This window comes from Fragaria vesca, linkage group LG3 (genome assembly GCF_000184155.1).
Source record: "Fragaria vesca subsp. vesca linkage group LG3, FraVesHawaii_1.0, whole genome shotgun sequence".
NCBI classification, from domain to species: Eukaryota; Viridiplantae; Streptophyta; class Magnoliopsida; order Rosales; family Rosaceae; genus Fragaria; species Fragaria vesca.
Genome location: NC_020493.1, coordinates 10,941,622 through 10,966,299, shown reverse-complemented (window position 1 = coordinate 10,966,299; position 24,678 = coordinate 10,941,622). Strand labels below are relative to the sequence as shown.

Below are 24,678 nucleotides of genomic sequence, written 5' to 3'. Positions count from 1 at the left end.
CAAATTTATTTCTAAACTTGTAATTTCAATTTGTTTCATGATTGGCTATCATTATAGATGGGGTGTGTTAATAACAAAAATGAGTGTGTTAATAGCACCATCTTTTTATTTCCAAAACCCGTTTTCTTTTTGTTCAGAAAAAAGAAACTGGTTTATCAAAAATTATGTAATAAGATATGAGAAGTTACTGTTGGAACCGGTAGAAATTAGAAAGATTCGAAAGTGATTATAGTCCCATCTCCCTACTCTTCCTATTCTCCCTTCTCGTGAAAATAGAAGTGGATGTGGCGGTGTGGCCTGTAGAAAAGGAGTATCAATTGTACTCCATTTTGGAAACTGCAACTCACACCAGAGATCATTAACCACTTGCCAAGACTTACATACATCATGGTTCGACTGAAATCAAATTTTTCTTGTTTAATTTAAATTTTCCATGGAATATAAGGCATTTGCTCATATAATCTCACTACTTGTCATTCTCTAATATATATTTGGCATATGACAAATGGTAAAAGATAATCAAGGATTTTCTGAAAAACTTTCTACTTTGACTGAGCATGTGTTCAACCTTTTACGTACATTGGATAATTCTTAAAGGTAATCTACAACTATGAAGGGCTTACTACCACCAAATCGATTAGACATCCAATTCTGAACCAGAAATTGGAAGGTTGGAAAGAACTTGAACTTGACATATGCTTCAGAGACGAAGCAATGCTCGCAATCTGTCTCCCATGTAGGGGAATGGTCTGTTTTTGGTCACCAGGGTTCTTATATGCATCCTGCTCGATATGCGTTAGCATGGCACTGAGGACAAACATCCTCCATCTTCACAAATTTACATACGTAGGTTTTGGAGTAATGCCTGCTGCATAAGAACGGCAAAAATGCTGCCCATTGATATGTTTATAACATTCACGGCATCATTGTTGAGCTGCGAAACAGAAGCAGAGACGGCGTAAGAAGCACAAAAAACAAAATATGTTCCACAAAACTGAAATCAGAAGAAGTAGCAGGTTAAAGTTAAACATAAAGCTCATCCAGAACCTTTCAAGTTGGGTAAGCCCAAGATAAGGGAAATACATAGCAGCTACAGTTTTGGGTTTAAGAAGGTGACAATCCACCAAGGATCAATTCATGTGAGATGTAAGATCGCTGCCACAGGTAGTTCTCAGACCTCAGGGCACTCCCTTCTCAAGAGTAAGAAATGCCACTAAGTCAAAGACCATTGACAAAGAAATGACCAAATCTTGTTACAAAGACTCTGAGGAGTAGGGGTAAGGTATCATGAAATTAAGACTTCACTAAGCCAAAGACCATTGACAGAGAAATAACCAAATCTTGTTCCAAAGATTCAGGAGTAGGGGTATGAAATTATAATTTCACTAGAACAAAACATACCACCCTCTTCTCCTCAGAGTACCATCAGTTCTAAGACCAGGCTGGCATGGGATGCAAATTACACGTTGCATATATCAAGCCAATCGCAACAGAACATCAATTCCTATTTATTATGAACTTTAATATTAATTCGTGCTCAGAAGACCCATGGTTCATGCTGGCTTTTGGTACTCACTAATAATTAAGATATGAGTAAAAGAAAACCCAACATCCATGACCCATCGTACCAAACTGACTCTATATAAGATGAACAATATAGATACACAAGTACCCCAAAAATAAAATAAGATAAAATTAATGAAATGGTTGCCTACCCATCGAAATCCTTCCTTGTCTTGAAGAGCAGCACCTATAATGCTCTCACCAACATTTGCTATTTGGGAAGCTATTACACATATAACTGCTTCAGGTCCATTTATCTGTAAACCATGAGTACAAGGAACATTATAAGTAAAACAAAAGGTAGACAAAATGATATTACCCAATACAAATTGGTCAAGTACAATGTAAACAACACCTGACCAATGAGACAACCAACAAATGCAAGAAGAACAGATGCCAAAAGTCCAGCAAGGGTTCCCTCGAGACTCACAGCCCCCTCTGTTCCCCTTGGAACTACCTTCAATGTTGTTACTAAGTACCTACTCAAGAAACATCAACTGAGAACACTGGTGGCAAATAAGATGACTTAGATGCTAAATTCTGACGCTTTGCATGCCAAGCTTGTTCAAGATTGATGCCAAAACAACATGTAAGATCAATTACAGCTAAAACTTGGTAGAAAGCATACACATTAGAGACTATATGATTGAAGGCTGGATTTTATGCATTTTATATGTTTCAATAGAAAGAGTTATTTTCAGTATATATGTAAAGCCAACCTCTACAATATATATCATGATTAAGGCTATCACTTTTATAGTATCAACTCCTAGCCTCTATTCTTCTCTGATGAAACGGACCTCACTGTACATACGAGAAAAACCCCCAGAATCATCTTCTGATTATGAATCAGAGTATTCACAACCTCTAACATCATTCTACAGGCTGACACTAGCTTCATTTCGAGCTCTTGGTAACAAGTTTCATCAGTTCAATACATTACTAAGGTTTAGGGTTGATCAGCAACTCATATTTTATTTTAACCCTTATAACGTTGCACTGCATAACATTAGGTTGGGTTACAGTACTGACATCTTTCAGCCCCCAACTTTTTTATTTTTTTTTATTTTTTGGCACTTTGGTGCTCACTGTCAGAGTTCAAAAACTAACGCTAGATAGAAGATTGTCAAAGCATGTGAATGTAAACAGCATACAAATCCAAACAGAAAGACAGAAGAAAATACAATTGACACTTCCAACAAAAAGAGTATCTTTCCCTGATACCCAGACAACCCTAAAACCTGTTTCTGCAGACCCTGTTAAGAAACTGGGGTCTCCTGCTGAACCCTACAATCTTTAGGAGCTCTAGCATAGAGCTAGATATATACAATGAGGGGGTTTGAACCTCAGACTATGCAGGGTTAGACCCTGTGCTAGCCATTCCTACTACTCCTAAAGAAACAAACCACATAACTCGAAACTTCTAGGCAGGATAATTCACGATGTCTGCAATGACATTTATAAATAAACATGATATAATTAAGCATTGAAAAGCTAATATTGAAGTTAAATCGATAATGGAACAAGAATAATAGTAAGTCCAGCAGCTTTCAACTTGGTCCACCAATAATGAAATAACACAAGTTCTAACAATATTAACATAAACAGCCAATTTCAAACCAAATGCAGAAACTTACGTTGTTTTTCCATATGCCTTTCCCACCTCACTTGATACAGTATCACTCAACTTAGTACAGAAACTGGCAACAAACCCTAGTTGCCAGAGCCGCGAATATGCCTTTCCTCCTACTAAAAATATAGTGAGAAAAGCGCAAATGCAACCAGCAGCACTGGATCCAATAACACTGCCTGGGCCTCTCCTTCCTTTCCTCTTCTCAGCTACCCCCTCGGCCTCCTTTTGTGCCATTCTCACCTTTGTCACCGCCGTGCCCTGACAATATAGTTATATAACAGTTCAGTACTACAACACACTAAAGGCAACCAGGAAACCATTTACATAATGATTATCATTATCCGAGTTATATTTAGCAACAACTTAATAACTAAACGAGCCAAAGAGCATCAAATTGATAAATTTACACAGTCACAATATCCATTTAACTCAAACTTTAAACTGAATCAAGTTATCAACTGTCACTCACTGTGAAAGTTTAGCTCTTTAGTTTTTGCACACACTAATTACTAATACTTACAAACCAAAACACATAATGAAGCAAAAGAAAAAGAACATAACTTGAAGCGCAATTCAATTTTCCTTGAACAAAGAAGCAAACTTTAATACCATTATCAAACTAGGAAAAGAATCACCTGAGAAAAATTTAGTCTTTTTACCATTTTAACTAATTGAGTAACCAATTTACTACCCAGAAAAAAGAAAGTGAAACCCAGAATTGAATCAACTCACAATGACGAAGTAGGTTGCCACCAAGAGAAACCCAGGAGGCCCAAAAGCGCGCCAAGTGAGAGTTCCGAGCAAAAATGCGGCAGCAATGCCGGAAAGGGAGAGCCCAGAAACCAGAATCGGAGAGCCCAGAAGAAAGATCAGGAGGTTGCAGAGGATTGCAGACTGCCACGTGGCGGGGGAGGATTGGATCAGGGTGACTGCGTCGGAGACAGCACTGTGGACAGTGGTGGATGCATGAGAAGGCCTCTGCATAGTGAAGTGGGTTTTGAGGGGTTTAGTAGGGTTTTGGATTGGGATTGGGATTGGGATTGGGGTTTTGGTGGGGAGAATTGGGAAGGAGGAGGAGGGGTGTGGTTTTAGTGAAGGGAATGGAGGAGGAGGTGGTGGTTTGATGTGCAAGATTGTGGACAATGCCATCTGGGTTGAGTGTGTGTTAAGGAAAAGAATGTTGCAAATGTTTATTTGGGGGAGGGACTCTGGTTGACCCAAACTTGAGGTTTGGTTGAGGACTTGGGTTGGAGGGGGATGGGAATATATGGTAACAACATGAAATCATGCATGTACCAAAATTACTGACAAATATATGGTAACAACATCTTATTCACCTAGAGTTATTTTTCAATTTTTGACATGTCCAACTATGTTTCTATTTGTTGAAGGAGATCTATTTTGTGTGTGCTTGATAAATCTAGAAATATATTATCTAGTTGAATGAGGATTGTGAATCCTTCTAGATATTACTTAGCAGGTTATAAATAGGAATAAGAATCCTGATTTATGTAATCTTGTAATCTTATAAGACATTTGATATAGATATGTCATTTCTCTTCTCTGAATAAAGACGTCGTCCGAAGTTTAGACGAATCCCCACAACTCAGTTGTTTGTAATGTGAGTTACTTTGTGCTCAGATATATGTTATTGAAATTGATTAGTTATTGGAATACGAGTTACCTTACGCTCAATAAACAGTTTAAGTCAAATTGACGATCTCCTACTTATAAAGAAGAGACTATGTCACTATACCAAATGGTATTAGGCCAAATGTTTTAGGTGAATTACTAGTGCAATTACTTTTATCTTTAGCGTTAGTAATTTGTAAGTCCAAAAAGGTAAAAGGTTAAATGGCCTAAAGAAAGAGGGAAGGATCCAAACGCTGCGTTCCGAGCAGTGTTCATATGCAAGTTTGAGGCCATATCTTATCTTCTTTTATCAACAAAAAGCCGGGCCCTGGCTTCCAGAGTGAGACTGAGATACAAAAATGGCTGTCTTTTCACTCTCAGCTTCATCCTCTTCCTTCATCTTCTCATCCTCCTCTACTTGTTCTTCTTCCACCAAACCCCCCTTTCCATCTTCCTCTTCTTCTTCTTCAAAGACCCTTAACAAAACCCCCTTCGTTGGTCTCTCTGCGGCCCAATCCCAAAAGCTATGGCTTCCCACAACAAGCTCTCTTACTTTTGGCAATGAAGGCGGTTCGAGACGGAGCTTTGAGGTTCACAGCACGCAGGAAATGACCAGGGTGCCCTTGGATGAACGCTGGATGTGGGAGGAGGATGAAGTTGATGGCATTGTATGTACCCACAAACTCAACACTTTGCTTTTTCAATGTACTTTTTGTATATATTGGTTTTGAACTAGCAAAAGATTGTGCCTTTTTCTGTGTTCTTAAGAATTTTGAGGTAGAAATGAGGACCCAAATAGCAAATATGAAGAAAGAACTTTATTTGAGTAATGGATGTGTGCAAGGCCTGTGAGTTTTGAACAAAGTAACTAGGGAATTGTCCAATGTACATGAAAAATTAGCTGGGTTGGATTTGAAGTAGCAAAACATAGGACCTTAATCTTGGTGATAATTATGAGTTCAATTTGAGTAATGGGTGTGTGCAAGACCTGATATTTTTGCTGAACTTCAATGTAAAGAGTGATTTGATAAGGTTGTTGAAGTACATTCGTAATTCTCTTGTGTGAAAAGCTATAACAGATGAGTTAGTATTATAGAATAATTGGTTCAGTCTATATGTAGGCAAGCATGTTTTTTGAATACCAAATGTGCTATTAATCTGTTTATGAATATTCATTACAGATTTTGATCTGGCACTGTTGATAAGGTCTCTAGAAGTTAAAGTCAATATTGGTTATCTTGCTTGATTGGGTTGAAGTGAAGTGTTGAATTGTTTTTCTTTTGTCTTTGTCAAGGATATTTGGAATAAGACATGGTACCCAAAAGCTGCAGATCATGTGAATACTGACAAACCATGGTATATCGTTGATGCCACAGACAAGATTCTTGGAAGACTAGCATCTACAATCGCCATTTACATCCGCGGCAAAAATCTAGCTACCTATACACCCAGTGTTGACATGGGGGCATTTGTCATTGTGGTATGTAGATAGCACACATGCACATGCATTTTCTTCATTCTAATTGGTCTAGACGTAGACTGTATTCCCTTTGATGGTATCTGATAATAGCTGAAAACCAATTGTGTAAGATTTTTTGTTTGTGTGAAACTATATGTTTCTTGATATCTGTCTAAGGCTGAGTTTATATTATCGTAAGGATTGAACTTCTGATTATGATAGATAAAATTATCTCATACTGTGGTTTTTTTTGCTCCTTTACATGTTGGCTTACCACTTGGTACACCTTCATGCAATTGGTTGAGTACAATTACATCATGGCTCGAAATCAAATATCTCCGATTTTGATATTGTTGTTTCATAATCATCATCAATTTTTAGATTGTTGTGCCATCCAGTAGGAAGACATTCTTTGTGCTCAGATTCTCATCGGATCTTGTTTAAAGTCTTATTATGTGTGAATATGTAGGTTTGTGATCAGATGTCTATCTGTCAGTGAAATTGATTACTCTTTTCTTTGACTTGATATCAGTTTATCTGTAATAATTCCTTCACCATTTAGCACTCTGGTTTCACAACATATTTTGGAGGTGCGTCACGTGTGTCTCGAAAATTAGAATGCCAAGACTGTACTTTATATGAAGAGTTTGGGGAGGGTTAAAAGAGAGTTTACAAGTGACATTGCTCTTTAGTCACCAGTTGCTGCATTTCATTTAGAGGATTTCGCAGATGCATCATAGTTTCCTCCATTTTTAGTTTGATATTATATTTGTCTGTTAACTGAATATAAATGAAGGGTAACTAGGGATTGGGCAAAGAAGAATCATGTTCTTGGAAATATATATTGTTGCATTTAGCTGGTCTTGTTGAAGTTTTAATTTTTGCTGGCATTTATATGGCATCCGCTAAACTTTTCTGGTTTTCATATTTGTTCTAGTTTAACTTGCAAATACTTTTGTAACAAGGTGAATGATTGTGCTCCACTTTGCTTTCTTTTAAGGTAAATGCAGACAAGGTTGCTGTATCTGGCAAGAAAAGAAACCAAAAGCTCTATAGGAGGCATTCTGGACGACCAGGTGGTATGACAGTGGAAACGTTTGACCAGTTACAGCAGAGAATACCAGAGCGAATTATTGAACATGCTGTTCGTGGTATGCTTCCAAAAGGGAGGGTGAGTTCTTTAGATCTAACTTATCCTATATCTATCCAGTGACAAAGATTACCACCCCCACCTTTACATATATAATTGCACTTCTGCTAGATAACGGGTTGATTAGATGAAACTTGCAACTGCTGGAAAGGCTTAGTTAAATTCTCAACAAGTGTAGTGCTTACTTCGCTTTGACTATAAAATTTTTCTTCTAGTATTGTGTGTGTGACTGATCTTTGGTAGTCGGGCTCTATGGATTCAAAGTACACTCATTCATTTCTTCAATAATTGAGTAAACTTTTCATCTACTTTGGCCATGTACTGCTGCCCTTACCAGCATTTCAAGTTGATGGCCGCAATAGAACTAGATACGCTCCTGCAGTGTTTTTGTTTTCTTTTGGTTTTAATGCTGCACCTCAACTGATTTGCATAATTCATCTTTTCATCCTTCTTTTGACAAGCATTCTCGTGTGCAGCTTGGTAGGCAACTTTTCAACCACCTGAAGGTTTACAAGGGTCCAGACCACCCACATGAAGCCCAGAAGCCATTGGATCTGCCTATCAGAGACAAGAGAATAATGATACAAAGATAGATTTTGAAGCTGTACTAAGATAGATTTTGAAGCTGCACTCCACACCTAGATGCAGGAGTATTCTGTTTTTGTAACCCATGGTCATCATAATTTCACTTATTTGATTTATGGGGTACTGAGTTCCGCACTTAAAATCATTCCTACATCCCTGCTGTTCATGTCTGTATTCTAGTTTGTAGATGTGTTTGATATCAGTCTTGCTTATTTCATTCCAGTTTGGTTTGAAGCTTGTTTAGGTTTTCATTCACTTTTGGCAAAATTGTACTTGAATCTGGAATCAATGTGACATGCATATGTTGTTGCAAGAGAATCACAATGACCTTGCAAAGGGAAGAAAGGTGTCACTTTAAAGATTATGAGTAATGAAAAAAGTGAGGTCATTTGGATTTTGTTTAAATAAAATTGCTTTTGAAGAAAAAAGGGGGAGGGAGAAGATCCTATAAATACATCGCAACGCCTGGGTGAGCTTCGCAGGACAGAGAGATATATGTTTTGTTGCTTTACAGCTTAATTACTCGTCTGAAATGATGATGTCCCTGAAGTACTTACTTGGAAGCCTGAGCATGATCAGCAGCATATTCATGGCCGTAGAAACCATAAACCAAACATCTCCGGTGTTTGATACTTCTGGAAAGGCACTAAAATCCGGCATAGATTACTACATCAAACCCGCCGGCACCGACAAAGGTGGTCGTTTAACTCTAATAAACCGGGAGCCAAAATTAAGTCCACTCTACGTTGGCCAAGGAAATATCTCTGGCTTGCCTTTTCACTTCAAGCCATTCTTCACCGGAGAAACAGTGGTGAGGGAGAGTAGGGATCAAATGATCATATCCAGTGTTTCTACACATTGCAGGCGGTTTAGTTCATGGTCAATTGTTACAGCTAACGCAGAGGACCAAAGGAAGTTGATTGTTATGCGTGAACCAGCAAGAGGAAAAGTGCCAGATAGTATATACTTCAGGATTACTAGATCACAGCCGGAGGTGGATGGTAATAGCTACATTTTGAGATGGTGTCCGACCGATGTGTGTCCTAATTGTACATTTGCTGATTGTGGAAATATTGGTTCCTTAGTCGCGAGTAGAGGGAAGAGGTTCTTGGCTTTGAATGGTTCTGAACTTCCAGTTGTGTTTGAGAGGGCTCGAGGATGATCGAGATCATGACCTCATGAGTACTTCTCTGAAGTAGAATACTGCTACTGATATGATAGCAAAGTTGTGATCGTAGTTTGGGGATAAAGAAATGAAATAAATTATGACTAGTTACATTCTTCTCTCTTCTTGTCAATGAGCATGAAACTAGGGTACTTGGCATGAAACTACGGATGGCAATATTGCCATCTGCGTATCCACAACCATCAACTTTCTTTTTGTTTAGTCTTCGTTTCTCTGTAAAGATGGAGAAAGGAGAGACTGATGGTGACTGGCAGTTATGTGCCGAATCCTTTTGCCATCTCTAGCCTAACTTTCAGAGGATTCTGCAAAGCGCGCTACACGTACAGAACTTCTGAACATTTCCATTTAATGGCAGAATTTGGAATAAAATAAAGGGAGATTTTCATATACACCCAATTTTGAAGAGTGGTTTTAAATAAAACTCACATAATATTCATTTCTGATAGACATCTCAAATGTATTAATTATGATACATATTATGTCCTATTTTTTCTAAATTTTACACAATTGTCACTATTCAACTATAACATATAAACATAATAAATAAACTTAATTGATATTTTCTTAAATACCTTGATTATAAGTTTTTATTTTAACACTAACATTTTCAATCAATTTGCATGAATCATGCCGTTTTTTTTATTTTTATGAAAAAATCTAGGTGAAATGAATACATTCCATGATCTATACATAAAGTAAAATATAATATAAATAAGATATCTGATTATTAGAGTAAAAAGAAGAAATTTTATAGTGTTACCGTAAGCCCTAAGCCCTAAACCCTATACCCTAAATCCTAAACCCTATACCCTATACCCTATACTCTAAACCTATACCCTAACCATATACCCTAAACCCTATTAACTTAACCCTATACCCTAAACCTAATTTTGGGTTTCTTCTTTTTAGGTATATTATCATATCATGTCCTACTTAATAGGTACATTAGAAATGTAAATGTTCTTTCGATTAGGATGAGAAATGATATAATAATATACCTAAAAAGAAGAAAATTAATCAAAGAACAAGAACATGTACCTTACAATCAGACATTTTTCGACTATGTAGAGAGACACCAAATGTGAGCTTAAGAATGAAAAAAATCATTCTATTATAAATGATATACTTCTATATATAACATATATATACACTCAAGTTAGTAATAACAAGGTAAGAAATTAAAGAATGTAATTGATTATGATAAAGTTAAATCCAACTAAATTTTAGCTCAATATTTGAGTTTCAAATTGATGCTAAAATTGAGAAAGATATCAAATTTAGCTTTATATCGTCTGAAGGGCAAATCAGAGAAACTAAAAAATGAAGAAAACTATTAATTATAGACATATGCTCTATATAGTAATTGCTTATGTGGAGTGGGTGTAAAATGAAAGAAAAATATGTATGGGTTTATCTTAAAAGTGGTCTAGCATTTTGGGTTTTTATCTAATTTTCTCTAAAATAAAACTTACATACATCCAACATGAAAATGTATGTCTGCCTTGGTTCAAATGTGCTAGCATTAGTATTCAGAAGGAGAATTTGAACTAGGACGATGTAATATTGAATTCTGAACTGCTAGACAGCAATCTAAGCTGCATTGTATTTGTCCTTTCATTCTAGAAATACTTTTGCATTTCTGCTGTAAGGAGCATATATGAGATTAAAAGTTCAAAACTGCATATAGAAGTTCATTCCAAGCATCAGGAGCACCAGGAAGACACCAGTGGCTGCAGTCCACAAATTTGGAACCCATGCCTGCATAAATTGAAGGGTGCCCATCTTTTCTTAGCTGTGTGAGCAATGTAATGTCAAGCAAGTAAATTGGTTTTGCCATTGTACTCAACACACTCTTCACAATAGCTTCTCCTGGATGACTTGGGCCTGGATAACTAGTTCCCATCAATGGTTGGGCTTGTCCTCTGCAAGTTCTTGCTTTTGGTTCCTTCCATTCCTTTCCACTAATCAATAGGGACCCAAACAATATTATAGGATATGATTTAAGTATTATTTGAGAATCTGCACTTCTGCAGCAAAACATTGTTGTCATTGTATAAACAATTCATGAGACACTGAAACTTACTCAATATGAACTGCAGCAACCCCTTGAAAAAAGACTTTGGTCTTTGAAAAATCAATGTTGGAATCAACCCATTTAGCCCAAGTTGTTAATGCAATCTTGTATGCCTCCAAGTGATCCATTTCTTTCACTACCTTTTGTCCCACTTGAAAGTAGTCCCATCTGAAACAGAACATTCACGTACATTCATTAGTGGTAGGGTTATTATCTTACCATGTGTTAGCAATCTCAAGTAGACCAATTACTATTAACAATACAGATGTTAAATTGATAATCGAACAACATAACATGTTAAAGTGTTAATAACATTCTATAATATGGAATCCATACGTCTGAGAGCCGCCGGAATGAGTCCACCAGTGATATGTGTTGAAGATCAACATGTCTACTCCTTTCCAAAGGTTGCCAGTGCCGATGGAGTCAAGTTTAAGGACTTTGCCTATTTTTTCATAAGCCAAGTCCACTATGAACCCATTTTTCAGAAACACAACCGACAGTTCATATTCCTATTAACAACAAAACAGAAACTTCATGTAATCAAAGGAATTATTGAAACCAATTCGAGAACAAAAATTGATCTTGGATTTCAAAATAGTAGAGGCCTTTTCACCTCGAGGTAAAATGTGGAAAGCGACCCTGCTTGTGTCAAGGTGTATTTGGAATTTAGGGCTGCAACATGCAGCATGCATGTAAGGGATTGCCACATATTGTTACTTAGGGAATCTCCCACAAACATAATCTTTTTCCCTCTGTATCTTTCCATGAAATCTAGGCCATTGAATCTGTGCCAATTTAACATAATAGATGTTAGGATGGTTTTGGATATACTATTTTCGATCAGTTATTCGTTTGCAGCATCAGATTATGAAAACTGAAATTGAGAAAATGAGGAAGAGCTAGAGAGAGATACATGATACCTTGGAAGGTCACAACCAGTAGGCTTCCATCTATACTTGAGGTACTGTTGATCAGGTCTACCATTCTTTATGCAATTGAAACCAATGAATGGACAGCTTGAAGCATTGTAAAGTGGATATTCATCATCAACAACCCAACTCCCTTGAAACAAATTGCAGCCATTTGCTGATTGCTTCAGTACTCCAGCTCGTTTCGCATAATCAAAAATTTGATCAAAAACTTGATTCCCTTTCACTACATGGGTTAGTGTCAATGACAGTAGTACTGCTAGAGGAAGAAGGTGATGAAAGCACGAGAATGCCATTTCAGATTCTGTGAACTGCTGGAAGTGGCATAGACCTAAACTGAAACGCTCTCTTTATAAGGAATGCGGTTGGTGCTGCATCATGTGTGCTCCTTTATGAGATAGATTCATTTGTTATTTTGTTTCCGGCTCCTCTGTCTTTTCGGTTGGACCGAAACGCATACTAATAATTCAAATCATGAATTATTTAATGAGAAACTAGATATGCACAACTCTCATCTTAAGGTAACGCATCTTTATATAATAAGAAAGTAGTGATTATTGGATCCTACCTGAAAAATGCTTACTTGTACGTCATCTCCATGATCGACTCCTCACTCATCACTACATGCACTCAGGTTGATTTCCGGTAATGTTACTATTGTTATACGTATCATATTTATTTGTTAGTTGTGGTGAAGGCGCGCCGGAGATCCTAACCTAACCGGCCTTGAGCTAGTCTTCCGGTTCTCCCTCTCTATTTATAGCTAGTCTTGGACTAAATCCAAAGGCTACCACAACAAATGTGCACTAATTGGGAATTTGGATAGTTAAACTACAGTATAAATAAACTTTAAAAAGAAAAATATTACATAGTTCCGGACCACCACGTTTATTCTAATCTAGCTACAAGATTTTATGGCTATTGTTTCTAGCTAGTAGCATTAGCATTTCCCTTTGGATTGAAACATACAAGGCCTTCGATGAGTATACGTACGATTGTTTAAGGTCTGTTTAGGGTTTTGAATAGTAACTTTTGCCCCAATTAGTTGAACACTCCCCTCTACTTACTTCATCGTTTAGATATATTATCGTTACAATATGGCCTTGCATGTCTGATGTCTCGTTGCTGATCGAGGGTGATATTGTTGATGAGATACGAGACTAGCTTATGACTCAATTGCATGTCACGGAGATCAACATTGCATGCACCATGAGGAGAAAACAGAGGTGCACATCATGTTGCTTGTTTTATTAACTGTTAAGAAGCATCTATAGTCGTTTTGTTGAAGGAGGAGCCTGATTGCCTCATACCATAGAGACATTTTTCTTTTATTAGGATTTAGTACAAGCCACTGAACTAAAGTTACATCGAACAGCCATGCATGTAACAGATTTGGTAACTGCAGAACAATGTTTATTGTTGTAATTTGTATTTCATCGTCTAATTCATGATTGATTAGTTACAATTGCATAGAATAGTTCATTCCATGTGTCTGGGACACCAGCAAGACACCAATGGCTACAGTCATTTCCCTTCTTGCCATCTATGCCATATAGAGACGGGTGACCATCTTTTCTCAACTGCGATAGTAATGTTATGTCCAACAAAGTTACTGGCTTTGACATTCTGTTCAATACGTCATGGACTACAGTTGCCGCTGGTGGTGTCCCTTCAGGATATATTGAACTACTGTAAGGTTGATTTTGCCCTATGCAGTTTGCTGACATTTGCCCTCCCCATGCCTTTGCACTGCTCCAACAAATTAATACCAACAAGTTATTAATTTGATATTTTTCCATTCATCTTTGATTGAAATTGTATGAAACTGAATAAAATGAGATGTTATACGTAGTTAGTTAATAAAATGTTTAAGAAGAAATGATGAGAACATACTTGTAATGAGTTGGAGAGATGCCCTGAAAGAAAACTTTGGTATTCCCAGCATTAGAATCCACCCATTTGGACCAAGTAGTTAATCCCTCTTTAAACGCAGCCAGGCGATCCATATCCTTGATTATCTTGCCTCCCGATTCAATGTAGTTCCATCTGAAACTCATAATATATGTCTCAATCAATATATAAAAAGTTAGAAACATGCAACATATATATACGTACATATCCATAAGTATTTGAGGTTTGTATATATCTTACGGTTGATCGCGTCCCGTATGGAGCCACCAATGCCAGGTATTGAAGATTAGCATGTCGTATCCTTTCCATAAGTTTCCTCCTTCAATGGAGTCAAGCTTTAGAACCATGCCCTGCTTTGTTTGGACCAGATCCACCAGAAACTTATTGCGAGAAAACATAACAGAAACTTCATATTCCTGTATGCATGCGAAATCCAATATTTCAGTTTTCAGTACTCGGTATAAAACATTTGGCCAAGCCTAAAACTCTCAAGTCTCAAGCTCAAAACTCATATTTATTATAAAAACGTACTTACAGGCAAAAGAAACGAATAGAAACTTCCTTTACTCGATGAAGTATATTTGGCTTTGGGTACTGCAGAGTGCAGCATACATGTTAGTGACTGCCACTGGTTATAGCTCAGAGAGTCCCCTACGAATAATATCTTCTTCCCCTTTAATCTCCTCAACAAGTCCTGACCATTGAATCTGCGTGCACGTACCATATATTACGAAACAAGACAATGTTTAGAGAAATACATATAAATATGCGTACATGTACATAATTGCAGACAGACAAACAAACAAATCCAATGATGTTTTGATAAGAGATGAAATGAAATCAAATAACTTTTGTACCTGGGCAATGTACAACCCTTAGGCTTCCATCTGTATTTGAGATACTGCTTGTCGGGGCGTCCATTTTTCTGACAGTCAACTTCTCTGTCAATGAAAGGGCAGCTGGATGTGTCATAGAGTGGATATGTTTCATCATAAACCCAGCTCCCATCAAACAAGTCGCATGAGCCGCCTATTTGCGACTCATTCGCCTTGTAATTCTTTAGAACTCCTGCATAGCAATATTGGTTTTCATGTTCAAGAAGCAACAAGATTAGTAGCAGAACAGCATAAACAAATAGGCCAAAGCCATTCAACGTTTTCCCCATATTGCTACTACAGGAACGCAGAGCAGATGGCCAGCTAATTAAGATCAGAATCAACGTTTCTAAGGCTTATATATATACATGTAATATCGATCAGATCGATACCGTGGTAATAAAGGTGTTTGCTTCATTTGGTATATCGCTTGGAGATTTTTCAAATGAGCTTTTTCATCTGGTTTCCTAATTAAGTAGGTGTAAAGATTAATTTTCATATATCATAATTAATTTTCAAGGATTTTTTATATATATTATTATCCTTCTAAGACAATCCTTCCTTTTGCATGTAGATTATTTTCTTTTGTTAGCCTACACTTGAATGAAATCTGATAAGAAACATCAAATTAACTGAACCTGTCCATCAGTCAAACAGATAAAAACATAAGAACTACTACCTTGCTATTTAGTGCAAAGCGTCTCTATTTTTGTTTGCACCATGCATCATGCATCTTTAACCTCATGATCTAGCAATCTATGTCAAATTTTGATGTACATTATTTGATCTTTCGAAAATTAGTTCAGTGATATTTCCCAGTCTACTGTTCCTATTTTTTTAGTTGTTATCTTTGCATAACAAGTTTCTTTAAATTGACATTTTGATAAAGTAATATGGGGTTTACATCGAAAACCAATTGACTATGGATAGAGAGGTTCAAACTCTTATAAACCCACATGCAATGTCTTATATTCCCGATGTGGGATTAATATCTCAACCCATCTAAAAAAAAAGAGATGCAGACAACCAAATACCAATGTATAGTACATTAAATTTAATTGTTTTTAGATAATTGGTTTAGGACAAACTTTTACATCAACGAAATAAGTTCTACAATTATTGCTGATCAACATATTGCTTCCACGTTCCATCTAAAAAGACATTTTGCTTCCACGTCATTCTCTAAGAAAAATATATAGCTGCTAGTTTCCTGTTTCCGCCTTCAGCTTGATATCCCTTACCATAATAATAGTAATTACTTAAGGTGTCCTAGTAATTCATTGCGATTAACCATCTATGTCATGGGCCATTTTGAGATACATTATCTTACACGAAGGTTTAATCTTCCTTGATGCATACACAAATTGTTGTGTATGATGTCTACACACCATTGAGTAATATGATAAATGACATGGTAACAATAATGTTTATAGAATAATGTAACAAACTATCTGGATCCCTGCTAGCTCCTTTGGTCAGTAGTCACAAGAGTTGCATATAACAGTTCATTCCAGGTATCAGGAACACCACTAAGGCACCAGTGACTACAATCATTTCCCATTTTCCCACCGAAACCATACAGAGACGGGTGCCCGTCTTTTCTCAACTGCGACAGTAATGTTATGTCCAGCAAAGTTACCGGGGACGACATTTTGGCCAGCACTTGGTTAACCACAGTTTTTGCTGGTGGTGAACCTCCTGGGTAAGTTGAACCACTAATAGGTCGAGTTTGTCCACTGCAAGTTGCCGAATCAGTTTCGTTCCATTCTTTTCCACTGATCGAGCAATAACATATGCAAGCATGTAAGAAACAATGTGATAGGAAATAACTAACTGAAAGAAAAACCTAGCTTGGTGCAATAACCAACATTGGAACTTACTTGTAGTGTGATGGAGAAATGCCTTGAAAGAAAACTTGGGTAGTTTTAGCATCAACATTAGAGTCCACCCATTTGGACCAAGTAGTTAATCCCTCCCTAAAAGCTGCCAAACGATCCATATCCTTGAGTACCTTACCTCCTGATACAATGTAGTCCCATCTGATGAATCATGAAACAGCACATTATTACAGCCAGACACCATAAACAAATTGTACATGAATCCACTTATTCAGATCATCACAGTATCGCGAAACATATCGAGGTCTTACGGTTGTTTGCTTCCTTTATGGAGCCACCAATGCCAAGTGTTGAAGATAAACATGTCATATCCTTTCCATGCATTTCCGTTTTCAATGGAGTCAAGCTTTAGAACCGTGCTACCGCCTGTCTTTGTTTTCATTAGATCCACCAGAAACGCATTGCGAGATATCATAACAGAAACCTCATATTCCTACAGATGAATCAGTTCAAACATTTCTTAAAGTAGCGCGCAGTTGATGTGTGTATATATAGATACTATATCATCATTTTTGATTGATTATGAGATTGTAAAACTCACAGATAGAGAAAACGTGGAGAGGTCTCCTTTCCTTGTTAAAGTGTAATTTGTTTTGGGCACTGCAGAATGCAGCATGCATGTTAGTGACTGCCATTGGTTGAGGCTTAGAGAGTCCCCTACGAATAGTATCTTCTTCCCCTTTAGCCTCCTCAACATGTCTGTTCCATCGAATCTGCACCATTTATATAATTCAAAAGTGAGAATCTAATTATAATGTTAAATACCATTAGTTAAATAATCACTAGGACAGAACTTGTAACTTATCTCAATCCTAAGTTCCTAACTCATTTCTCTATGCTATCTCTTCACTTGAATTATTGAGAGACAAGAATCATTGGTACATACGCATGTACCTTGGCAAAGCACAAGCGTCTGGCTTCCATCTGAATTTGAGATACCGACTGTCCGGCCTTCCATTTTTCTGACAGTCAAACTCTTTCTCAACAAAAGGGCAGCTCGAAAATGTGTCGTAGAGCGGATACGTATCATCATAAACCCAACTCCCTTCAAACAAGTTACAGCTTCGGCCTACTGACTGCGACTCATTCATCTGTTTCTTCTGCACTCTCCCACAGCAACCCTGTCCATCATGAAGAACTAGAAAAAGACACAAAGCTAGCACAACAGCAATGCAAGCAAATATGCCGAAGCCATGCAGCACCTTTCTCATATTTGCCAGAGAAAGTAAGAAGTGGCTGGGTACTGCTATAACCGACTATCGAGTTCCTTGGATTATATTGTGTGGAAGGGAAGGGATTAGAAAATGTAGCATCAGATAGCTGGAGTGGAAGACAGAAGACTCCAACATGTGTAAGGTCGGGCCTGTGTTTTTGTTAGGTACGTAGGTCTTTGTTTGCATTCGGGTTCTGATGGATCACGTAGCTTGGAGACAAAGTCACATTTTAATTTCTTTAGCCATGGGAGGACACAGTGCTTGTCAATTTATATTGGTGAAGCCTAGTTGTGTGGACGCTTTCCATGGCAGCTACCTCTGGCGTAAAGCATGGTTTCTCATCATTATATTCCAAAGAATTATCATTAATAGCGTCCTTCTACTTCTAAGTATGAAGAAACTGATCAGTCGGCGGCCATTACCAATCCACGGAAAGACATAAAATGTACATTACTCTGAAGAATAAAATGTCGGTAGCAGTATAGGAAACACAGTTTTGTACATTACTTTCTGCTTGACAATTATTAATTTAGGCCTTGGTGATCAATTCATGTTGTGTTCCAAGATTTTCAACCAAAGAAGCTATAAGTACACATGTACGGAGTCTCTATATCTATAGGATATATAATTTCTGCAACTTTAAGTTCATCGTGAGAGTACGTAACAAGATTTATATATGTCCTGACACTTTTTTTCGATGAACATAAATTCACAGGTCACGCTTCAATGGTGAGATGAAGAGGTAGATGTTTAAATAGTTGTATCTAGCTAGCAGCTTTCTTCTTTTACAACTGTTCGAAAACAATTTGTATTGATTAGTGATGATACTTGTTCAAACTGGTTTAATCGATTAGGGGAAAGAAAGAAACCCTAAATCCGTCCCGACTTTTTATTCCAAGCTAGCTAGCTACATAGTCTGAAGAACAATGAGTCCTAAGTAAATTGTTACAAAGGATCCTAACATGTTTTAATCTTATCGATCGATTTTCTAAGAACTATTTCAGCTGTGGTCACCTGCATATTAATTCTTCCATGGTATACACTGGCTAATGTAATTCAAAGAAGAAAATTGTAAAGAATCTCGTTCCAAGTATCCGGGACTCCACAAAGACACCAATGACTACAATCCATTCCTGGGCGGCCTCCCAACCCATATATAGAAGGGTGACCATCTTTACGAAGAAGTGAGAGATTCGTTATGTCCAGCAATGTCACAGGCTTTGTGATTTTGCGTAAAGCAGTCTTCAGCACACCTACAGCTGGTGGCAACCCTCCTGGGTAGGTCGACCCCAACAAAGGTTCCTTCTGCCCCTCGCAAGTCCTTGCTCTTGGCTCACCCCAATCAGTCCCACTAAATCAAGACAAACAAAAACTTAGATGGCAAAAACACATAGAATTAACGTGAATTAATCACTTTGCATGCTGTTGATTAGTCTATGCATGTATATATACTTTGCTTAAATTTTGTGTATTAATGGCCTAATTTGTTTGCATGCTCATTTTTAAGATGATACATTTGTTTGCATGCTCATTTTTAAGATGATACATGTAATTAAGGGTCCTCTTACTTGTAATGGGAGGGTGAAATCCCTTGGAAGAAAACCCTAGTTTTTGCAGGATCAACGTTTGTATCCACCCATTGACCCCAAGTTGTGAGTGCCTTCTCAAAAGCAAGCATCCGATCCATATCTTTGATAATCTTGCCTCCAACTTCAATGAAATCCCATCTGCAAAATCACAGTGCATTCAGTTTTATTACCGTCATATCTCCTGTATAAGTTCATACAAATTTAGATACGTACGGCTGCGAAGGTCCTCTGCGATTCCACCAGTGCCAAGTGTTGAAGATGAGGGTGTTGATTCCTTTCCACAACTTGCCTCCCTCAATTGATTCAAGCTTCAAAACCCTACCAATTTGTTCTCTAACAGTATCTACTAGATACACATTGCGGTCAAGCATCACTTTGACTCCATAATCCTGCAATATAATTGATATTTGATTAACACTAATCAATCATGTTCTAGCGCGCTATATGTGGTAACCACATAAACATCAAAGAACAGGACCACCTGCATATGCATGTTTAATTCTTGGTGGATTCATGACAATATATAGGGAATAGGAGGAAGATGAAATTTCATTTGAAATAGACTTGAAATTAAATTGGACCACGGATACGCCTAGCTAATCAATTATGTGTGTGGAAAATGACTTCCACATTGCTTTGCAAGAGGCCAATCAAGAGATGAAGGGCATACATCTTAATGGATGATGTGACTTTACTTGGATTAAGTTGGGAATGGAATATATACGGTGTCGTGGTATTCTTAATTTGATTCATACATTATGATACTTGTTATGCTCACAGTAATACATAAATCAAGGAGAAAATACGAGTGAATGAGAAATGGGATGAAATTTGCATACCGGAAACTCGAAATTAGAAACATCTCCTAGTCTAGTGACATTGTATTCAGCTGTTGGCACAGCTGAGTGAAGCAAGCACGTCAACGACTGCCATTGATTCCGGCTCAATGAATCTCCAACAAACATGAAGCTCTTCCCTCTATTTTTTTCTAAAAATGCTTTGCCATCAAATCTGCACAAGCAAAACTGTCAAAATGAATTTTGGTTTCATTTTCTTAGAAATCAAATTAACTACTCATTCTTGAATACGAAAGGGACTTGCTCATTCTTGAATGAGAAAGTGACCTTGGTAGGAAACTAAAAATCTACAAGAGTGTAATGAAGTAATTTACTAATTGCTATATACATAGGAAGCTGTTGTGAGATGACTGTGTACCAATTAAGCAATCAGAAAGCTACATTACCATTAATAAGGCAACAGCTACTTTAAGATTCACCATATTAAACACAAGCCTACAAAGCAAAGCAGAATGGGCCAACGAAAAGACCAAAACGGCAGCATACTTAGCAAATTCAAACAGAAAAAAAGCTGCAGTAGCAGTCCCAAAACAATTATGGATCTGTATTGGTAGCTAGAGTGCCCTACTACTATTGAGCAGTTCTGGACTTCTCTGGGGGAAAGCAAGTTTAAACCATCATCATCATCCTTATTCATTATGGAGGGACCTCCATGACATCTTCAACTCCTTTATAAAGTTCCATGACAGTAATATTGCCAGGCTGGTTCACAACATACACACACAGTTGTATAGATTTGCGGGTTTCCAATAGGAAGACGACGATATTATCTGCAGGATGTGATAAAACCGTAACTTTAAACGTTCATACCAGCAAGGATTAAAATATCTAAAATATCTTTGATATTGTTTTAAAATTTTTGTTTTTTATAATTGTCAATATTAATTTTCATATTTTTTTAATATTTTATATTTAGTCTATTTTTCGTTGAATATATAACTGTTAGATAAAATTTTCATCAATACCTGATATTATCTCAATATATCCATCGAGATTTCCTTTTTTCAAACCATCGAAATATCCATGATCGTCGATATTTTACTCTTTGCATATCAGTGTTTAAACACTATCCGACTCTAAGATTTTATAAGCATCACGCATCTTTTATCCTGTAAATATCACTATGATGACGCATGACGAAATTATTTGCCGGATGTGGTAAAACCGTAGCTTTAAAAGTTTATAGAAGTGTTTAAAGATTGTTAGACTCTCAAGATTTTATAAACATCACACATCTTTTATCGTGTAAATGAATTGTCAATCTCTTGAATTAGAACTTACTTACCGTATCAAACATTCATTACAAACGTTTGACGTTCTTCATTGTAAACTATTGAAGAGTGGCATCTTTTACGCTTTACTTATTGTTTTAGTACAGTAATTTTGTGTGTGATTAGATTAAAGAGTTACATTTATTTCTGAATTACTCGTCACCTACAAACTTTAATCACCTAAACCCTAAACCCAGAAAAACCTAGCTCCCAAGTTCAAATTCTAGCTAGGATTCCTAAGAACAATGCATCATCATAATGCACAAGAAAGTAAAGTAGGAGCACCCCAAGAATCAAAAGTAGCTTGGCCATAGAGAGCGATGCCATTACTCACATGATAATATATGACAACCACCGCAGAGCCCCGTGATATGATGGCATCGAGCTTTATGGTTCAACTAATTTATAGTTTCTTTCGACCATAACATGCCCTAGCTATTGTATAAAACTGTATAATGTCATGATCACATTATCAGCATCACAGCTAAGCTCACAAACCAAAGATGTATTGTCACCAATCAAAGGCTGCCAGCACCGACAGTCTCCCATGCAGCCAAACAATTATATTTCTCATCAGCAAAATGATCGTGGAAGATGAATTACTATATTCTTTAGCGCGCACACACAAAACATAGATCTGCTGAGTGCCAAGTTCACATGATGTCAACGAATAATAGGAATGAATGATATAAAACTCAGTTCGATCATGTGGCCGGTGAGACGACATAAGTCGCAAGGGTGCACAGATCTAAACTAAGGTCCATTCGAGTTCACTATTTTTGTTAGTAAAATGTGAGAACCAAAAAAACTATTCAACCTGTGAAGAATCGAAGTCATTGAAAACAAAACTAGAAAACAAAATTCAAGTACTATTTTTGACTATCTTTTCGAAAGTTATGAATTCAAAGGTTATGAATTTAAGCTACAGGCATGTACATAATTAGTTTAATTATATCTGGGGTGACCAGGTGTAGACTTCAAATTACTTAATTGATTGATGTTAGATGTTTCGTGTACATGAGCATGAGATGATGATTTTGAATTTAAAAAAAAAAGAAATTTGTCAAGGAAAAAATTATGATATAATTATTTTTTTAAGTATTAATATATGGTAATAATGTAGCATTTTACCTCTGACTCACTGCCTAAAAGTTAAGTATCGTACGTAATAAATTTCATTCATCAATTTGCTCAGCTACTCAAATTCATCAAAAAGAAGGAAAAAAAAATTTAAAATCTGGCCCAGGCAGCATTTGATAATAGTTTCTCATCATCATCATACTCATTTACTTGTGTATCATAAATTAAAAGAAATTACGAAAAAACAATGATGAAGAAGAGAAATAGATGGATGAATGTAGCTAAGTACGTACCTATGTAGATTACAGTCATGGGGTTGCCATCTGTATTTGGTGTAGTCCTGGTCAGCTCGGCCATTCTTCTCGCAACTGAACTCGCGCTCGATGAACGGACACGTGCTAGGATGGTAGAGTGGGTACTCCTCCTCGTCCAAAACCCATCTCCCATTGAAGAAATCACAGGTACCAGTACTGGTCTCACTGCTTCTGCTTCTTCTTGCACCAGTTGGTTTACGACCAGAAACAAGAACTAGAAGATGGAGAAGAGCTATGGCAGTGAAGCTAAGACTGGTATGAACCCAGGAACCCATTTCTGAGTCCTTACCAGAAAGAGAGACGAGAGAAGAGAGTTTGATAGAGAGAGAATGAAAGAGTGTGATGGGAGAGTTTTATAGGGAGAGAGGATGGGCGGGTAGCTAGGCACCATCATGGTGTCCTTTTCGGTTAGTTTGCTCTTTTGGTTAAAACCTGGAGGATTTATTTTTAATATAGTTGAATAGGTAGATAATTTTTTCAGATTTATTTCACCTTTATATATCTGTTAAGAATCAGATTTATACAGATCGACCTTTATATTTACGTTACCGTAATCTGAAGAAAATGAAGAAAATATCAAACCACATTTGTGAGGGAACAAAAGCATTTGATATATAAATCAATGAATCCCAATTCCCAAATACTAAAAGACTAGCTTTGGCATATGTTGAATCCCATTGATCGGACCTCTTTTGCTATGAGAAATGAAATTTCGTAGAATGTAGATGGAAGATGAAATATTACAAACAATACAAAAGTATATGGGAACAAAATTGTGGCCCGGTTATATTTTGTTTTCTCGGAAAGACCAAAGAAAGAAACTTCCTAGATAATTAAGGAAAACATTCTTAGGTCACCAAGAGCCCCAACTATTAGATATATGCGAGTGGAATCTAACTGCTCTAATGTAGTAATTGGCGTTAAACGATTAAGGTACTAATTGAGTTTATGCGGGTCACAAGTGATTCGTACTCTTAGACGGACGGGCTAACTCTCCTAGTCGATCTGACTACATTTCAAACAAACAAAAAGGAAAAAAAAACAACTTATATATGATTGATCAGGGATCAATTTACATCCATACCTCTAATGTTGGAAGAGAGGAACTTTCACCTTCAACATGCAGATATTTGAGTTGAACTATACTAGTAGCATGAGAAGCAATTTACAACTTCTATGGCATATATATCATTCCCATATACTTTCGTTCCAAGTTTCGTTCCCACGAAATTGTGAAAGTGAATCAAGCTGTTATAATAGAAGATGTAGAAACTGAATTTCATTGATCAAAAGAGTTTACAACCTCTGCAGATATACAGATCCTAGTGTTGATATTTTAGGAAATAACTAAAGTGATTGCAAAACAATCAATACAAATATAGACTGATGATTCTATAGATAAGTTAGGAAGATACTGATTGATTCAAATCAGGCTTGATTTGTGCAGAAGATATA

At 36.9% G+C, this 24,678-nt stretch overlaps 7 protein-coding genes across 7 annotated transcripts; 2 read left to right on the top strand and 5 right to left on the bottom strand.

The window, feature by feature from the left end:
- Nucleotides 1–476: 476 nt before the first annotated feature.
- On the bottom strand, nucleotides 477–4,385 carry LOC101314544 (uncharacterized membrane protein sll0875-like). The gene is made up of 5 exons (XM_004294116.1): nucleotides 3,929–4,385; nucleotides 3,201–3,454; nucleotides 1,919–2,042; nucleotides 1,716–1,820; nucleotides 477–934 (listed from the first exon to the last, which is right to left on the bottom strand). The coding sequence occupies exons 1-5, from the start codon at nucleotides 4,343–4,345 to the stop codon at nucleotides 839–841; spliced, it is 996 nt and encodes a 331-aa protein (XP_004294164.1). The 5' UTR covers nucleotides 4,346–4,385; the 3' UTR covers nucleotides 477–838.
- Nucleotides 4,386–5,137: 752 nt separating this feature from the next.
- LOC101314257 (50S ribosomal protein L13, chloroplastic-like) lies at nucleotides 5,138–8,424 on the top strand. The gene is made up of 4 exons (XM_004294115.1): nucleotides 5,138–5,496; nucleotides 6,123–6,308; nucleotides 7,288–7,458; nucleotides 7,914–8,424. The coding sequence occupies exons 1-4, from the start codon at nucleotides 5,188–5,190 to the stop codon at nucleotides 8,028–8,030; spliced, it is 783 nt and encodes a 260-aa protein (XP_004294163.1). The 5' UTR covers nucleotides 5,138–5,187; the 3' UTR covers nucleotides 8,031–8,424.
- A 130-nt stretch (nucleotides 8,425–8,554) lies between these two features.
- LOC101294743 lies at nucleotides 8,555–9,184 on the top strand. Its single transcript, XM_004295622.1, has one exon. The coding sequence runs from the start codon at nucleotides 8,555–8,557 to the stop codon at nucleotides 9,182–9,184; it is 630 nt and encodes a 209-aa protein (XP_004295670.1).
- A 1,687-nt stretch (nucleotides 9,185–10,871) lies between these two features.
- LOC101294450 lies at nucleotides 10,872–12,510 on the bottom strand. Its single transcript, XM_004295621.1, has 5 exons — nucleotides 12,206–12,510; nucleotides 11,899–12,070; nucleotides 11,619–11,794; nucleotides 11,292–11,450; nucleotides 10,872–11,169 (listed from the first exon to the last, which is right to left on the bottom strand). Exons 1-5 carry the CDS (start codon nucleotides 12,508–12,510, stop codon nucleotides 10,872–10,874), a joined length of 1,110 nt encoding a protein of 369 aa, XP_004295669.1.
- Nucleotides 12,511–13,659: 1,149 nt separating this feature from the next.
- Nucleotides 13,660–15,290, bottom strand: LOC101294159. Its single transcript, XM_004295620.1, has 5 exons — nucleotides 14,983–15,290; nucleotides 14,661–14,832; nucleotides 14,366–14,541; nucleotides 14,108–14,260; nucleotides 13,660–13,963 (listed from the first exon to the last, which is right to left on the bottom strand). The coding sequence occupies exons 1-5, from the start codon at nucleotides 15,288–15,290 to the stop codon at nucleotides 13,660–13,662; spliced, it is 1,113 nt and encodes a 370-aa protein (XP_004295668.1).
- A 926-nt stretch (nucleotides 15,291–16,216) lies between these two features.
- LOC101313963 lies at nucleotides 16,217–18,092 on the bottom strand. Its single transcript, XM_004294114.1, has 5 exons — nucleotides 17,793–18,092; nucleotides 17,440–17,611; nucleotides 17,150–17,331; nucleotides 16,881–17,039; nucleotides 16,217–16,775 (listed from the first exon to the last, which is right to left on the bottom strand). The coding sequence occupies exons 1-5, from the start codon at nucleotides 17,987–17,989 to the stop codon at nucleotides 16,463–16,465; spliced, it is 1,023 nt and encodes a 340-aa protein (XP_004294162.1). The 5' UTR covers nucleotides 17,990–18,092; the 3' UTR covers nucleotides 16,217–16,462.
- Nucleotides 18,093–19,168: 1,076 nt separating this feature from the next.
- Nucleotides 19,169–23,498, bottom strand: LOC101293866. Its single transcript, XM_004295619.1, has 5 exons — nucleotides 23,203–23,498; nucleotides 20,541–20,712; nucleotides 19,915–20,090; nucleotides 19,681–19,839; nucleotides 19,169–19,463 (listed from the first exon to the last, which is right to left on the bottom strand). Exons 1-5 carry the CDS (start codon nucleotides 23,496–23,498, stop codon nucleotides 19,169–19,171), a joined length of 1,098 nt encoding a protein of 365 aa, XP_004295667.1.
- Between the last annotated feature and the right edge of the window lie 1,180 nt (nucleotides 23,499–24,678).